The sequence below is a fragment of the Physeter macrocephalus genome, chromosome 18 (genome assembly GCF_002837175.3).
Source record: "Physeter macrocephalus isolate SW-GA chromosome 18, ASM283717v5, whole genome shotgun sequence".
Classification (NCBI taxonomy): domain Eukaryota; kingdom Metazoa; phylum Chordata; class Mammalia; order Artiodactyla; family Physeteridae; genus Physeter; species Physeter macrocephalus.
The window spans coordinates 45,527,686-45,544,427 of NC_041231.1; the positions used below are offsets into that span (position 1 = coordinate 45,527,686).

The 16,742-nt window shown below is 47.7% G+C and overlaps 2 protein-coding genes across 5 annotated transcripts in view; one reads left to right on the plus strand and one right to left on the minus strand.

The window, feature by feature from the left end:
• SLC6A20 (solute carrier family 6 member 20) overlaps positions 1–8,757 on the plus strand; it is a 44,832-nt gene extending 36,075 nt beyond the window's left edge. For both annotated transcript variants that reach the window (XM_055080122.1, XM_007123881.4), the window contains exons 8-11: positions 3,674–3,878; positions 5,384–5,543; positions 6,752–6,917; positions 8,547–8,757. In XM_055080122.1, the coding sequence (XP_054936097.1) occupies positions 3,674–3,878; positions 5,384–5,543; positions 6,752–6,917; positions 8,547–8,696 (681 nt within the window). In that variant the 3' untranslated portion in view covers positions 8,697–8,757. The remainder of the gene's footprint in view (positions 1–3,673; positions 3,879–5,383; positions 5,544–6,751; positions 6,918–8,546) is intronic.
• A 2,178-nt stretch (positions 8,758–10,935) lies between these two features.
• SACM1L (SAC1 like phosphatidylinositide phosphatase) overlaps positions 10,936–16,742 on the minus strand; it is a 72,473-nt gene continuing 66,666 nt past the window's right edge. The window contains exons 21-23 of one of the 3 annotated variants that reach the window (XR_008615823.1): positions 12,824–12,919; positions 11,334–11,529; positions 10,936–11,056 (exon numbers count right to left, since the gene is read on the minus strand). Coding sequence is in view for 1 of the 3 variants with exons in the window: in XM_028479724.2 (XP_028335525.1) it covers positions 11,452–11,529; positions 12,824–12,919 (174 nt within the window). In the remaining 2 variants the exon portion in view is untranslated. Of the gene's footprint in view, positions 11,530–12,823; positions 12,920–16,742 lie in introns of all 3 variants that reach the window. The other 2 variants (XR_008615822.1, XM_028479724.2) reach the window with 2 other exon arrangements.

Sequence of the window (16,742 nt, forward strand, 5' to 3'; positions counted from 1 at the left end):
TTTTTTTGATTGGGTTGTTTTATTGTTGAGTCATACGTGCTGTTTGTATATCTTTGAAATTTAGCCCTTGTAGGTTGCACCATTTTGAAATATTTTCTCCTAGTCCGTAGACGTCTTTTTGTTCATGGTTTCCTTCGATGTACAAAAGCTTCATGTTTGATTGGGTCCATGGGTAGGTTTGCTTTTATTTCTGTTGCCTTGAGTCTGACCTAAGAAAATGGTATGATTTATGTCACAGAATGTTGTGCCTATGTTCTCTTCTGGGGTTTTATCGTGTCATATCTTGTATTTAAGACTTTAATCCCTTATGAGCTTATTTTTGTGTATAGTGTGAGGGTGTGTTCTAACTTTATTTGCGGCTGTTCAGCTTCCAACACTACTTGCTGAAAAGACTGTCTTTTCTCCATTGTATATTCTTGCTTTCTTTGTTGAAGATTAATTGACTGTAGGTGTGTAGGTTTATTTCTGGCCTCTCTATTCTGTTCCATTGATCCATATGTCTGTTTTTGTGACCATGACACTGTTTTCTTTACCGTAGCTTAGTAGTATTTTCTGAAGTCTGCGAGAGTTATGTCTCCTGCTGTGTTCTTTTTCCTCAAGATTGCTTTGGCAATTCTGGGTCTTTTTTGGTTCCATATAAAGGATTATTTGTTCTGGTCTGTGAAAAATGCCATGCGTTATTTGATAAGGATCTCATTAAATCTGTAGATTGCTTTGCATAGTGTGGCCATTTTAGCAACATTCTAGGACTTTTAAAAAAAATATTTATTTGACTGCACCAGCTCTTAATTGCGGCACATGGGCTCCTTAATTAAGGCTCACGTGCTCCTTGGTTGCGGCATGCATGTGGGATCTAGTTCCCTGACCAGGGATAGAACCCAGGCCCCGTGCATTGGGAGTGTGGAGTCTTATCCACTATGCCACCAGGGAAGTCCCTAGGACCTTTATTTTTCACATTAGTTTTCAGGTCAATTTGACAAGTTCCACTGGCGGGTGGGAAATCCCTTTAACGTTTATTAGAATTGCACTGACTCTGTAATATAATTTGGGAACAATCAATATTTTTTCAACTGTGACTTCTGATTTAGGAACAGGCTTTTTCTCATCATTCACTGAAGTCTTCTTTTATATTCTGCAACTAATTTTCTCCATGAAATCCTGGCAGATCTTTGATTACCTTTATGTCTGTGAACCTTATTGTTTTGTTCCTATTGTAAATAGTGTCATTCATTTCCCAATTTCTACCATTGCTGGTTTTCATTGCAAAAGAAAGCTAATGGTTTTTGTGTTGGTCTTTTATCTAGCAACCTTGATGAATTCTCTTATTCTCACATTTGTCTATATTTGCTTTACTTTTCTATGTAACTCTTATGGCACCTGCGGATCCTAGGAATTTTTTTCTAGCACAGTGGAAGTGCAAATGAGAGTGGGCATGTTTGTCTAATTCTTATATTTAATGTAAATACTTCTAGAGACTGCTTCTAGAAGGTGTCTCTAGAGAATGCCTTTCAAGAAGAGGGAACAGTAAAGGCCCATAGCTCTGCTTGCCAGTAAGGTAACTTGGAGTTTTTTTGGCCCTTTGATTTCGTAGGTGGAGCCATTCCAGGTCATTTCATGGATGAGGCAACATTGTTACTCCTTCCTCCCTGCTTACAGTGCCCTGTGGCGTGACCCTCCCTACCAGGGTGTCAGCAGCTCCCCAGACCTCAGCCCCTGCCTTTGAGGCCTGGATCCTGTTCACATGACTTCTGAGGCCTGCTTGTGTTCCCGCTCTCAGTTCAAATTTCCTTTTTGTTTTTGGCACCTGGGAATTTTCCTCACTTATTTTTGAGTTTGGCTCAGTGCCCAAGAATTGTGTGGTTATTGATTTATTTAGACTTTTTTCCACTTGAATTTTTCCATGAATCTTTAACAAAGTCTAAAGTTAAACTATACCTTGAGTTCCTTCCCAAACAGTACAAGGACTTTCAGACACTTTCACTCACCCCTCCTGTTTTAAATACCTTTTATGTCCAATTTTTTTAATTTATTTTTTTTAAAGGTTAACAGATTTTTTTTTTTTTTTTTTTTTTTTGGCTGCGTTGGGTCTTCGATGCTGTGCGTGGGGTTGCGGTGAGTGGGGGGGGCTACTCTTCTCTGCGGTGTGAGGGCCGGGCTTTTCATTGTGGTGGCTTTTATTGTTGCAGAACACGGGCTCCAGGCGTGCGGGCTCAGTAGTAGTGGCTCACGGGCATAGTTGCTCTGTGGCTTGTGGGATCTTCCTGGACCAGGGCTCAAACCCGTGTCCCCTGAATTGGCAGGTGGATTCAATTTATTTTTTTAAAGGTTAACAGATTTTTTTTTTTTTTTTTTTTTTGGCTGCGTTGGGTCTTCGATGCTGTGCGTGGGGTTGCGGTGAGTGGGGGGGGCTACTCTTCTCTGCGGTGTGAGGGCCGGGCTTTTCATTGTGGTGGCTTTTATTGTTGCAGAACACGGGCTCCAGGCGTGCGGGCTCAGTAGTAGTGGCTCACGGGCATAGTTGCTCTGTGGCTTGTGGGATCTTCCTGGACCAGGGCTCAAACCCGTGTCCCCTGAATTGGCAGGTGGATTCTTAACCACTGAGCCACCAGGGAAGTTCCCAATTCTTTTTAAACTAATAAATTGGATGCTATTGTTATTTTATACAACAGTGTCTGTATTGACCTGCATGCTTGCTATTTAATTTGTTCACCTTTATTGCATCCCAGCTCTCTTCTGGGGGCGTGTATTATCAGTGACATTATTTAGCACTGTCGGCTCATGGTAATAAAAAGCAGGCCACCTTCAGTAGGTTTTTTTGTTTTTAAATTCTCTGCAAGTGATCACTCCCTTATGGTCTGCACCCAGGGCGGATGAATACCATTGTCCCCATTGGTAGGCTGTTGAGCTGACCTATATTTTGAATCTTGACAATCCAACATCTGCCATTCCAGGGGAAGGGTGCTGAAATCTTAGTTCTTACTCCTGCTGACTCTTCACTCATAGTGGCATGTTTTCTGGTCAGTTTATAAATCTCGGGTTGCAAGCTCACTGCTTGTTCATCTCTGGTGGTCTTACAGGTAACCCAATTCAGACCTGCAATGGAAGCTTTCCCCAGGGTTTGCTTCTGCTACTGGCCGCCAGGGGGTGCTCTCCCCCGCCATGAGCCCTTTCAACCAGGAGTTGCGGCTCTATTTCCACAGTTCAGTATCCCTACAACGGCGTTACCGCCGCAGGCATCTGGCCACGGAGCAGTCTTGTGCATTTTGTTGCCTGCCGGCCAGGCCAGCTCCCCACCATTCTGGCTCCTATAGCTGTGGTTCCACCATCTCAGCTCCCAGAACCACCTAGTCAGTCATGATACAGGAAGCAGAAATTATCCAACCATTATTTTACTATATTTTATCCATAATGATGTGAGTTGGGGCAGGAGAGAGGAACTCAGTGTTCCAAGTTGACTGAGATGTCTCCTCACACTTTGCAAATAAGGGCTCCTGACAGCTCACATTTCTATCCAGCCCAGCTCAACCTGAGTGGGCTGGTGTGCAGATAGAAGATCCAACCTCAGAAAGTGGCTTCTCGTGGATGATTCTCAGGTTCCCCAAGTAGCTTAGCACCTGGGGAAGGAGTCCTAAGTCCCCCGGGTGTGTAACTGGTGTCTTCATCCTGTGGGCAGGCCGTCCAGGGCACCGGCCTGGCCTTCATCGTCTACACAGAGGCCATTAAAAACATGGAGGTGTCCCAGCTGTGGTCGGTGCTCTACTTCTTCATGCTGCTGATGCTGGGCATTGGAAGCATGCTGGGGAACACGGCCGCCATCCTCACCCCTCTGACCGACAGCAAGGTCATCTCCAGCTACCTGCCCAAGGAGGCCATCTCAGGTGAGCAGGCCAGCGAAGGTGGTGGGGCTCGGGGAGGTGAGCAGAGGGGGAGTCTCCTCGGGGGCCGTGGGCTGCACCAGCCTCACAGGGGTTCTGCCATGGCTCTCCTCTCGGGCAATCTGGGACCTGGTACACGTGATTCACCCCCGTACATCTGGTTCTCCACATCACAGGGAAGTGAAGTGGTCACCCCAACCTTGGCAAAGGCCAAACTCCCCAACGTGGCCCTCAAAGCTCTCCAGGCTAGCAGAGAACCTGCTTTTGTCTTCGTTTGTGTTGACTGACACATAACGAGGGCAACACGTACATTTCTCGCACCAGAGAGCCCCTTCCTGCTCCTGCCCTGTCAGTACGCCCCCGTCCCCCTCCTCTTTCCCGTCCGTGTAAGAATCCAGCCTAAGACCATACACCACAATTCATCTACCCATTATGCAGTTGGCAGACCTTTGCCTTGTGAGGGAAAAGAACCTGTTTATCCAAGCCTGCCTCTCCGCTCCACTCCACCACCCATCTGCTCCAGTGCAACCCGGCAGTGTCCGGAGAACCGAGACTCCTCACCCCCACATCCGGAACCCCTCATCCCAGCCCACATCAAACCCAGCTCCCACCAGAGCCCTCTAGCGCTTAGCCTCCCTGTGCTCAGGAGCCAGCATTATGTGAGCCTCCCCTCCGGCACAAAGCCTGTTCTCCTTGTGTCCGCCTCAGGACAGCGGTGGGGCTCACTGGTTGGTGGTGTAGGGTGTGGCCATGGAAAGGGCAGGTGGGAGCTTTAGAGTCTAATACTTCGTGGGGTGCCCAAGGGAGGCAGCAGAGACTGGGGCCAGAGCTTCAGTTCTGGAGACAGAAGGGCCTGTGTCTGAATTCCAACTCACTCTCTTTCTGTGCTGTGGGATGTTGGGAAAGTTAGCCGACATCTCTGAGCCTTGGCTTCCCCTCTGTAGAAGGGGGCTCCTGATAACCTGCCCCAGAGGCTAAAGGCTCCACTGCATGGCAAGTGCCTGGGGCGTAGTGGCAGCTGGGTAAGCATTCGTTTCTTCTCTTCCCCTCCCTACTCCTCTCTTGCGGTCAGATGTGAATCCTCTCTAGGGGTTCCTGAGAGGGGTGCCCTGCAGCTCAAATCTCCTCCCCTGATTCACTTCCCATGAGCTCAGTGGCTGAGTTGCTGGGATAAACAGTCACCAGACTCATAGCCTGGGTGAGATTCCCCTAGACAGCAACACCTACAAGTTTCTTTTCCACCGAGTTTGATTCCCCGCTACTGGACAGCTCCATGAATTACAAGCAGGAAGTCCTGCTGACACTCCTCGCAACACCTGTCCCACGCTGCCCAACACACACACGTGGCGCACACATGCAGAGAGGCCAATCCATGACGGCCCCCCAGCGCACGCGGATGAACCGAATGGCCAGCGCCTCCTCAGGGTCCATGGCTTTTGGGCCCCACAGAAGGCTGGGTGCACAGGCCGGGGTCTCAGGCAGGTGAGCAGCTGGTCTTGTGTTTCTAGGTCTGGTGTGCCTCGTGAGCTGTGCCATCGGCTTGGTGTTCACCATGGAGGCCGGCAACTACTGGTTCGACATCTTCAACGACTACGCTGCCACGCTGTCCCTGCTGCTCATTGTCCTGGTGGAGACGCTCGCCGTGTGCTATCTGTACGGACTGAGGAGGTAGGAGGCCCCGCCCCTGCCAACTGCCCAGGAAACCCACCCGTGAAGGCCATGCCTCACAACACTTTCTGCCACATGTAGTTTCGAGAATCCCAGGTGTTCACATTATGCATGTGGGTCTTTGTGGTCTACAGTGCAGGGTCCTGCTAGGTCAGTGGCAGCAGGTGGGCAGGTGGTGATGGACACGCCGCAGAGTCCAGGAGAGGCAGGGGCTGTGGTTGCCACTGTGACAGTCTCACCCGGCCCCCTCCCCTCCCCTCCCCCATGGCTGCCTCTTCCGCCGTGGGGAGCAGTTTCAAAGGCCCTGGACTGGAGGTAAGACACCAATCTGGATGCTGGGCCTGGGTCCGCCACTTCCTGGGTGCCCTCAGGCAAGTCACATCACAGCCCTGGACCTCAGTCCCCTTTCCTGGGAAACGGGGAGGTGGCTGGGTCAGCATTTCCCAAAGTGCTGAGATACTTTCCATACTCATTTGTGTGTGTGTGTGTGTGTGTGTGTCCCAGAAAAATATATGATTAGCCTATCCAATCCATGGTAAAACGGATATTGTCATGCTATTGCTAAATTCAGGTAAAAGAGTCAATTAAAAAAAAAAGAGCCCACAGATGATGGAAATCAATCACAATGGTGGGCTGCAGGCAGCTACACTTGGGAAGCACTGCTCCATGCCAGCTCCAATGGGTCAGGGCCAAGGTGCTTCTGATTCCTTCAGGTTTGGTCCTCCCTCCCTCTGCCCCAGAAAGCCTGCTCTGGTTTCAGGGGACAAAAGCGATTCCCCTCTGGCGGCGTTTCTAGGGGGAAGGAGAGTTGCTGACAGCAGGGTGGGAGGGGTGGAGTGGGGCTGCCCTCGGGGTCCCCTGGTGTTGAGGACTGGCTTCACAGGTGTCCTGCCAGGCCCTCTGTTCCCACTGTCGCTGCCCTCTGGTGCACAGCAGCAGCCTCCAGCTGAAGGCCGGCACCAGGAGGATGGCCTCTGAGGTCCACTCACCTATGGGGGGTTGCTTTGCCCCCTCTGTGGCGGCCTCAGCCCTTCTCCCCTCCCTGCCCCCAGGACCCCCAGAAGGAATCAGAGATGGCCCAGTGGTCGCGTTCAGACATCAGTGGCGCGCAGCACAGAATCTTCCTGAGCAGGTGGGGAGGTGTGGCCTGGACTGCCTGGTGCCAACAGCATGGATAATCCAAGCTTTCTCTCCCCACCTCCAAACAGATTCGAAAGCGACCTGAAGGCTATGACCGGGCACGCTCTGAACTGGTACTGGAAGGCCATGTGGGGCGGTGTGAGCCCGCTGCTCATCATCAGCCTCTTTGTCTTCTACCTGAGTGACTACATCATCACGGGGACCCTGCAGTACCAAGCCTGGGACGCCTCCCAGGTATCTGCCACTTCGGGCCCCAGGCTCGCTCACGAGCACGGGCCTCTAGTTTTCTGAAACCAAGGAACTCTCTCCAGGGTGGGGATAGGTTATTTGTCACAACATGGAAACATCACCCGGGTATGTAAAAAAAACTCAGAGCCCAGCTCCGCTGTCCTGGGCTGAGTTTTTCAACATGGGCTGCGGTGAAGAGAGTGAGATTCCGTCCAGAACTTCCTGGGGGCCTCTGTCCACTGAGGCCACTCAGGAAAGGCCAAGCAAGGCTGGAGGGCATGGCCCCTGAGGAGCTGGGTGGGGCAGGGACTGGTGTTTATACTGGAGTTGCTAGGACAGAATGGGGGACTGAGGGGGGCACTCAGGAGGCTGGGCTGCATCTGCTCAGCCAGCAGAGGGCAGCACATCAGTGCTTTAACAACCTGGACAGCCGTATCACTGCACCGGGCCTGAGGGTGAGCCTTGGCTATCCTTGCACAGGCACACTCACCAAAAAAGATTTACTTTTTAAGGAAAGTAATACAACTGACCAATTTGGATTTCTTTCCCTGTGGGTAGAAGATGCTGCCCCTTAGTATATGGTGTGTGTGGAGTGTGCAGACAGGGTGCACAGGGCCCATGCTCCAGTCCACACACTCCACGCTGCACCCTGGCTGGGAAGGCGCCCCCTTGTCTGGTTCTGGCAGTGGTGCCGAGCAGGGCTTCCCACCCTGCAGTGGAGGAGCAGGGTGTTTCCTCCAGTCCATGCAGCCTGATACTTTTGGAAAACGCAATTAACAGTGAATTCCTTAAAAAAAAGGTAGAGCAAATACAAGCACCAAATATGTATCAGATTCAGCAGACACAGGATTATGCTGTCAAACTGCTAAAATCATTTATGTTTCCTCCCAATTTCTGTACTCGTCACACAGAACACAGAGTAACAGACGAGCAACAGTCAAGTCTGTGGGGTGGTTCCCACGGCCACACTCAGTGTGACATTATGTTTACAAACCGTACATGCTTTGGTTGACAGCAAGTACCTGCTCCCTGGACTTAGCTGTCCTCTGGTTCCTTTGTGGAAAGGTAGCGTAGCATTTATTGGCTTTTGGGCCTCAAATGCTTTCTCATCAGTTTTGCATTTAGGGAAACATCCATCGTTCTTCCAACTAAGTCCTGAGGTCCATCAACACTTCTACTGAGATGAGAGCTGTACTGCTGGACACAGAAGCTAATAACCACATGTGGCTACTGAAATTTAACTCACTAAAATTTAAAATTCACTTCTTGTGCATCACCAGCCACATTCCCAGTGCTCAGTGGCCACCTATGCCTGGTGGCTGCTGTACTGGACAGCACTGGGCAAGGGTAGCCCCTACATTTAGGTGCCCTGCTGCTGCCTTGAACATAAGCCTTGGATTAGTCTCATGGCTGCTCTTTCCAGGTAGCTCCAAACAGGATGCACAGGGGGAGTTAGTCTGCCCAGCAGAGCCACTAGTGACCTGCACGCAGAGCTGGGGCAGCCCTGGGTGTAAGGATGCCCGGCAGCAGATGCTCTCTTCCTCCACCTGGAAGGCCTGAGGCCCAGAGGGGTGGTGTCCTCAGAAGGCTCCGCACGGGAGGTTCTTTCTTCTGACACTCAGGTTCCTTCTTCAGGGCCAGCTTGTGACCAAGGACTACCCCCCGTATGCACTGGCCATCATTGGGCTGCTTGTGGCCTCCTCTACCATGTGCATCCCCCTGGGGGCCCTGGGGACTTTCATCGTGCGCCACCTCAAGCGGGGAGACACAGCCTCCGTGGCCTGAGAGCTGGGCTTCAACGAGAGAGACTGCCGTCAGCCGCTCACTATCTTACAGCCACTTACATACAGATGGAGCCGCCTCAGCTGCTTTTGGAAATATTGACTCCGGAAGCACTCAGCCCATCGTCTTCTCGAGTCTAGAGAGGATTAGGAAGGTGAAAAGAAAGACAACTCCCTCAGCAGGACACAGCCCGCTCACGGAGCCACCCCCAGAGTCACACACGGTGCTTCCTCCCTGTCACCACAAAGGCAGAATTCTCACAGCCAGTCTTGAAGACAACTGCTTGACTCTAGCAAAGTCCTAGAAGTAGGGCACGCCGGGAGCTGAAATTTGACTAGTTTTTGTTTTTATGGGAAAAATTTAAGGAATTTTTTTTTTGTTTCTGAAGAGATCCCAAAATACTAGCGGGCATTCGAGAATTTTGAAAAGTTTTTTTAACTAAGATGACTAATCTGAATGTCATCAATGCAAATTTAATTAGTTCTTTTTTCAGTCACAGTGAACCTGCAATCACTGTGTTCTCCTTCGCTAACAGGATTGACTGGCCATAAAGAAAGAAGGCCTTTGTTTGGAGCTCACAAAAGGAGTCACTTTTCCCTAATCTGAGGCCTCTCAGTGGGGCCAAGACCAGTCGTCTCTACGAACGACCCCAAACCACCTTCGGCCCTGGTGTCTCATGGCACTGAAGAGCTGCCAGAGCCTCTATGAGGATGAAAGTAAAGCTAACTAACTTTCCCATAGACCTAAGGTTATATTTGGACATGATGACCAACTCTTTTTATAGGAAAGACCATAACTTAGTTTTAAATTATTTATCTATACATAAGTTTTCTAAAATGTATAGAAAGACAGCTCTCAAACAGAATACCCAGTAAGTGAAGACACCATCTTTAGGATACAGCATTAGTCCACCTTGTGAACATCTCCTGTCTTTTAACTGCAATAAGTAGGTCAAGGTTATCCCGGAAGTGAGGAGGTCCCTTACTGCTCTAACATTCCTGAATTCCATGTTCTCAGTGAAGCACACAAAGTTTCTTTGACTAGATTTGTACAGACCTCTTTAAACATTCACCTGGGACATCAGCAAGGGACGGCTTTTCTTTTAAAACTTCGTTTTCATGCCATCAACTTCCCTATAACAAGAAATAGGCATTAGAAAGGTCTTAGGCAGTCTTGAACTTCCAGCTTCACCTGATGCCCATAAAAAGACCACTTCGTGGTGTTAGGTAAGCTGGACAGTGAAGTTAGAACACACCCCATATACAAAAATAAACTCAAAATGGCTTACAGACTTAAATATAAGACATGACACCATAAGACTCCTAGAAGAGAGCATTCTCTGACATAAATCGTACCAATGTTTTCTTAGGTCACTCTCCAGAGAGAACAGAGAAAAAAGCAAAAATAAACAAATGGGACCTAAACAAACTTAAGCTGTTACACAGCAAAAGAAACCATAAACACAACAAAAAGACAACCTATGGACTGGAAGAAAATATTTGCAAATGATGTTACCAACAAGGGCTTAATTTCCAAAATATACAAACAGCTCATACAAGTCAACAACAAAAAACCCAATCCAAAAATGGGCAGAAGACCTAAATAGACATTTCTACAAAGACAACATACAGATGGCCAACGTGCACATGAAAAGATGCTCAACATCATTATTAGAGAAATGCAAATCAAAACTACAAATCAAAATGTCACACACCAGTTAGAATGACCATCGTTAAAAAGTCTACAAATGCGGGAGAAGGTGTGGAGAAAGCGGAACCATCTTACACTGTTGGTGGGAATGTAAACTGGTGCAGTTACTATGGAAAACGGCATGGACATTCCTCAAAAAACTAAAATAGAGTCGCCATATGATCCAGCAATCCCACTCCTGGGCATGGATCCAGACAAAACTATAATTCAGAAAGATACAGGCACCGCTGTTAATAGCAGCACTATTTACAATAGCCAAGACATGGAAACAATCTAAATGTCCATCAACAGATGAATGGATAAAGATGTGGTACATAAATACAATGGACTATTACTGAGCCATAAAAAAACGAAATCATGCCATTTGCGGCAACATGGATGGACCTAGAGATTATCATACTAAGTGAAGTACATCAGAGAGAGAGACAAATACCATATGATCTCACTTATATGTGGAATCTAAAATATGATACAAATGAACTTATCTATGAAACAGAAACAGACTCACAGAGAACAGACGTGTGGTTGCCAAGGAGTCGGGGGGGCGGGGGAAGGATGGATTGGGAGGCTGGGATCAGCAGATGCCAACTATTATATATAGAATGGGTAAACAACAAGGTCCTCCTCTAGCACAGGGAACTGTATCCAGTATTCTGTGATAAACCATAATGGAAAAGAAAAAAAAAATCACTTGGCTTTAAAATGCGTGAACCAGCATTTACTTACCACAACTAGTCAGTCCTCCAATTTCTCATCAGAGGGTTCTTCGGTGTCACAAAACCTCACCTATCAAGGCTTGGAGAGTGAGCACACTCGACAGCAAACACACAGCACAGAGTCTGTTCCTGAATCCTTACTGGTCAGTCTCCGAGCCTCCAGCCCTGGTCACTGTCTTACAACAGGGGCCGCCCCTCGGGGGTTGGTCATCACCTGGGTATTTCAGCCCTGAATGCTAGGTATCCTCAGGAGCGTAGACAAAAATGTTGTTCTAGAGCGGCTCTTTATTCACAGTTGCTGTACTTCAGTGGTCCTCCACCTCAGTGCCCATTCAAACCACCCGGGAACATTTAAAACTCCTGGTGTCCAGGCCATGTCCTGGAACCTGCCAAATCTGAGAACCAGGGCCCTATTTAAGAGAGAAGGAAAATGTGTCATACATTTAGGCACACTTACATCGAAAGTGACCTTTAAAAGTTTGAAAGCACTTTTGAGCATTTCTAATTGTATGGAAAAGTTACTTCTCCAGAATAATTTTTGCTCACAGAAGTCAAATAGATGAAGTCCCATTATTATAGACTAATGTGCTCCAGATGAAAATGTCTCCAGCTTGGGTTCAGTTTTATCTGCTTTCTGAGAACTGCATGAAGAGCAGAACATTTCATAGTAATCCTCTTGAACCACTAAGTCCTGTTTCAAAAAATTCTTTGAATTCTTTGACTATCTTCTAGGGACTGCACAAAAGCAGTCATCTTAACATTTATCCATCCTCTTCCAATAAGCTGGAGAGAAAAAGGCACGTTCCATCCCTGGGCCCTTAGCAGTACAATGACATTAGAGCCAGACACGGACTCCAGAAAGCTTTCTGATTATACTAAAAACACACCTACTCTTCACTTAGTTCTAAAGAATCAGGTAGGGAAATATTTGGGTTTTTTTTAGCAATTGTCATAAATAAAACCCTAAATAAATATATCTCTAGGTCTTTTTGGTCACTTATGAGATGTACTTTTGTTTTGAGACCTCTCAACACAAGATTTTCCCTCCTTATGTAAACATACTAGCTAATTTTGAAAAAAAAAAAGGAAAATAAAGGAGAATCCATCTGGTCTCTTTTCTACTGCCTTCTCTATGTTTGCTTCCTCACATGCAGTGAAACCGCACCAATGCAGTGTATGAAGGCCATCACATGAGAAGAGGATCACATAACAGGAAGGGTAGCATCCAAAAGAGAAATTAGGGGAAAAAATTCTAATTTGCTGGATTTAAACGGAATGTGAGCTCTTCCGAATTGCTGCAGAATCTTTCCAACTCTTTTGAGAGGTGCCCTGGGCAGTCTGCCCACCTCAGGATCCCTTGTTGGCTGAGGCCATGAGAACCCACACAATAGGTTTGGGTGTGACCTCGGAACTGTCCTGGGGTGGAAAGAGCATGTAAACTATTGTGTTACATTTCTGTATAAGTTATTTTACATAGAAAAATTAATTTATGGCTGTTCCACTTTATAGATAGAAAAGCTGGGGAAGAGAATTAATTCACCCAACCATTTTCTACTCAACATTCAGTCAGAGGAAGAAAAAAAACAAGCAATTTAAACAATCCTTTTGTAAGGCAAAAAGTACCTCTACAAATATGAAATTCTCAACCAGAATTTTCTGACCAGTCTCTTACATGTGAATCATGTGTCCTTTCGTATTGCCCACCTGCATAGGATCAGCCTTTATTGAGTATATTACAATCCAGTCCCTGTGTAGGCTCTGGGGAAAGTTCAGGTCCCTGGACTTCATGGCTCTTAGATTCTGGAGGGGAAAAGAGACAATGATAGATAACAAATGATATAATTACAGACTGTGATCTTTTCTAAGAAGGAAATAAATGGGCCAAGTGATGGTGTGAGAGAGACAGTGCTTCAATCAGGTGGTCGAGGAGGAGATTACGTGGACTGAATTCTGAAGAAGAATGAATTAGTTATTGGAATTGCTGGAAGGTCTGTCCAGGCAGAGGCAATGACAATGCAAAGACCCTCAGGGGAGAAACAGCAGAAAGGAAGCCTGTGGTTGGACTGGGGAGGGGAGCGATGGGAGATGAGCTTGGAGAAGTGGGCAGAGACCAGGTCATATAAGGCCTTGTAGGCCACAGCAAAGAGCTTCGGTTTTCTTCAAAAAGCAACAGAATCTCACCTGAGGGTTTAACGTGGGGCCCTGCGTCATCTAGTTTACACTTGAAAGATCACTTGTAGCTGTGGAGAACAGACTGGAGAGGGCTGTAGCTGGGGACCTTGGAAAATTATTCCAGGAGCTACTTTAGTAAGTCCATGGGAAAGATGATGGTGGCATGGACTTGGAAATGAATATGGAGAGGAATAGGTGGTCTGAGTTATATTTTGGCAGGGGAGAGTTGCCAAGACTTGCTTTATGGACTGGATGCATAGTTGAGAGGAGAGGGATGAAATGTTTGACTTACTGGGTGGATGCTGGTGGCATTTCCTGAGATGGAGAAAACTCAGCATGGAACCAGTCTGCAGAGTATAAATCAAGAACTCTGGGGGAAAAAAAAAAAGAGCTCTGCTTGACCGTACTGAGTTTGAGATGCCTGTGAATCAGGTGGGAATATCTGGTAGAAGAACATAAGAATCTGAACCTTAGGGAAAGGTCTGATCTAGAGGTATATATTTGGGAGTCACAACATAAAGATGCTATTTTAAAACCATGGGTCTAAATGACATCACCTGGGGTAAGTGTGTACATGGAGAAGAGGGCTTAGGACCAAAGCCTACAAAAAAATCCAACATGTGTACAGACAGGGCCACAGGTTCTTTTCCATCTTTCTCATTGAGAGAGGGGGTCTGTGTCCCTGCCCCTGAATCTGAGTGGGCTTGTGAGTGCTTCGACCAATAGAATATGGCGGAAGGGACACCATTGGACATTAGAGGCTAGATCATAAAAGGCCATGCAAGCTTCCACCTGGTGTGCTGGAACACTCATTCCGGCCGCCGTGAGCCAACCAGGTATGAAGTCCTACGACCTTGAGGCTGCTGTGCTGCAAAGCCACATGGAGGTACTCCAGCTCACAGAACCAGCTGGTGCACCTTCCAGCCACCCTTGTGCAGCACTAAACCAGCGTGGACCAGAGACCAGCCCCTCTGTCAGCTGAGTATCACTGAGTGACCTCTGTCAGTGCCCTCTGGAACATATCACCCAGCTGTGCCAGGCTGCATTCCTAACTCGCAACACTGTGAGATTACTTTCCAGAAATAGATAACTAGAACAGGAATAAAGCAGAGAGGAGACATCAGTAGGCAATGGAGTTGTGAGTAAAGCTGGACAGAACCCAGGAGAATGTGTGTTCCCAAAAGGTCAGGAGAAGGACATCTTAAATTCTCCTAAACATGACTTACAACCTGTACTTTCTACTTCTCCTAACCTCAGAGTCTATGTTTAAACCGAAGTCTAATAGGACCTCAATTTAGGACATAAAATGTAACATGATATTTTAATAAATGATACTTTAGCTTCCTACAGCTAGAAAAATAAACAGGCAACAGGCACGCATCACTGAAAATGGTGAATGAAGAAAGACGAGGCGGTTTGAGAGAGGACGGCGGAAGAGTAAGCAGCAGAGATCACCTTCCTCCCCACATATACATCAGAAATACATCTACACATGGAACTGCTCGTGTAGAACACCCACTGAACGCTGGCAGAAGACCTCAGACCTCCCAAAAGGCAAGAAACTCCCCACATACCTGGGTAGGGCAAAAGGAAAAAGAATAAACAGAGACAAAAAGAATAGGGACGGGACCTGCACAGTGGGAGGGAGCTATGAAGGAGGAAAGGTTTCCACACACTAGAAGCCCTCTTCACGCGCAGAGACTGCAGGTGGCAGAGGGGGGAAAGCTTCAGGGCCATGGAGGAGAGCGCAGTAACGGTGCGGAGGGCAAAGTGGAGAGATTCCCGCACAGAGGATGGGTGCCGACCAGCACTCACCAGCCCAAGACGCTTGTCTGCTCACCCACTGGGACAGGAGGGGGCTGGGAGCTGAGGCTCGAGCTTCGGTCGGATCTCAGGGAGAGGACTGGCGTGAACACAGCCTGAAGGGGTTAGTGCACCATGGCTAGTCGGGAGGGAGTCCAAGAAAAAGTCTGGAGCTGCCGAAGAGGCAAGAGATTTTTTCTTCCCTCTTTGTTTCCTGGTGCTCGAGGAGAGGGGATTAAGCGCGCAGCTTAAAGGAGCTCCAGAGACGGGCTCGAGCCGCGGCTATCAGCGCGGACCCCAGAGACGGGCATGAGACGCTAAGGCCACTGCTGCAGCCACCAAGAAGCCTGTGTGAGAGCACAGGTCACTCTCCACACCTCCCCTCCCGGGAGCCTGTGCAGCGCGCCACTGCCAGCCTCCCGTGATCCAGGGACAACTTCCCTGGGAGAATGCATGGTGCGCCTCAGGCTGGGGCAACGTCACGCTGGCCTCTGCCGCTGCAGGCTCGCCCCGCACTCCGTGCCCCTCCCTCACCCCGGCCTGAGTGAGCCAGAGCCCCTGAATCAGCGGCTCCTTTAACCCCTTCCAAGCGAAGAACAGCCGCCCTCAGGTGACCTACACGCAGAGGCGGGGCCAAATCCAAAGCTGAAGCCCGGGAGCTGTGCGAACAAAGAAGAGAAAGGGAAATTTCTCCCAGAAGCCTCAGAAGCAGAGGATTAAATCTCCACAATCAACTTGATGTATCCTGCATCTGTGGAATGCCTGAATAGACAACGAATCATCCCCAACTGAGGAGGTGGACTATGAGAGCAAGATACATTATTTTTTTCCCCTTTTCCTCTTTTTGTGAGTGTGTATGTGTATATGCTTCTGTGTGAGATTTTGTCTGTATAGCTTTGCTTTCACCATTTGTCCTAGGGCTGTGACAGTCCAGTTTTTTTTGTTTTTGGGGTTTTTTTTTTTACTTTAAAAATTTTTTCTTAATAATTATTTTTACTTTAATAACTTTATTTTATTTTATCCTACTGTATTTTATCCTCTTTCTTTCTTTCTACTTTTTCTCCCTTTTATTCTGAGCCGGGTGGATGAAAGGCTCTTGGTGCTCCAGCCAGGAGTCAGTGCTGTGCCTCTGAGGTGGGAGAGCCAACTTCAGGACACTGGTCCACAAGAGACCTCCCAGCTCCACGTAATATCAAATGGTAGCCACTGGGGACAGACACCAAAAACAACGGGAACTACGAACCTGCAGCCTGCGAAAAGGAGACCCCAAACACAGTAAGACAAGCAAAATGAAAAGACAGAAAAACACACAGCAGATGAAGGAGCAAGGTAAAAACCCACCAAACCTAACAAATGAAGAGGAAATAGGCAGTCTACCTGAAAAAGAATTCAGAAAGATAGTAAAGATGATCCAAAATCTTGGAAACAGAGAAAGTATAAGAAACATTTAACAAGGACGTAGAAGAACTAGAGAGGAAATAAGCAATGATGAACAACACAATAAATGAAATTAAAAATACTCTAGAAGGGATCAATAGCAGAATAACTGAGGCAGAAGAATGGATAAGTAACTTGGAAGATAAAATAGTGGAAATAACTACTGCAGAGCAGAATAAAGAAAAAAGAATGAAAAGAACTGAGGACAGTC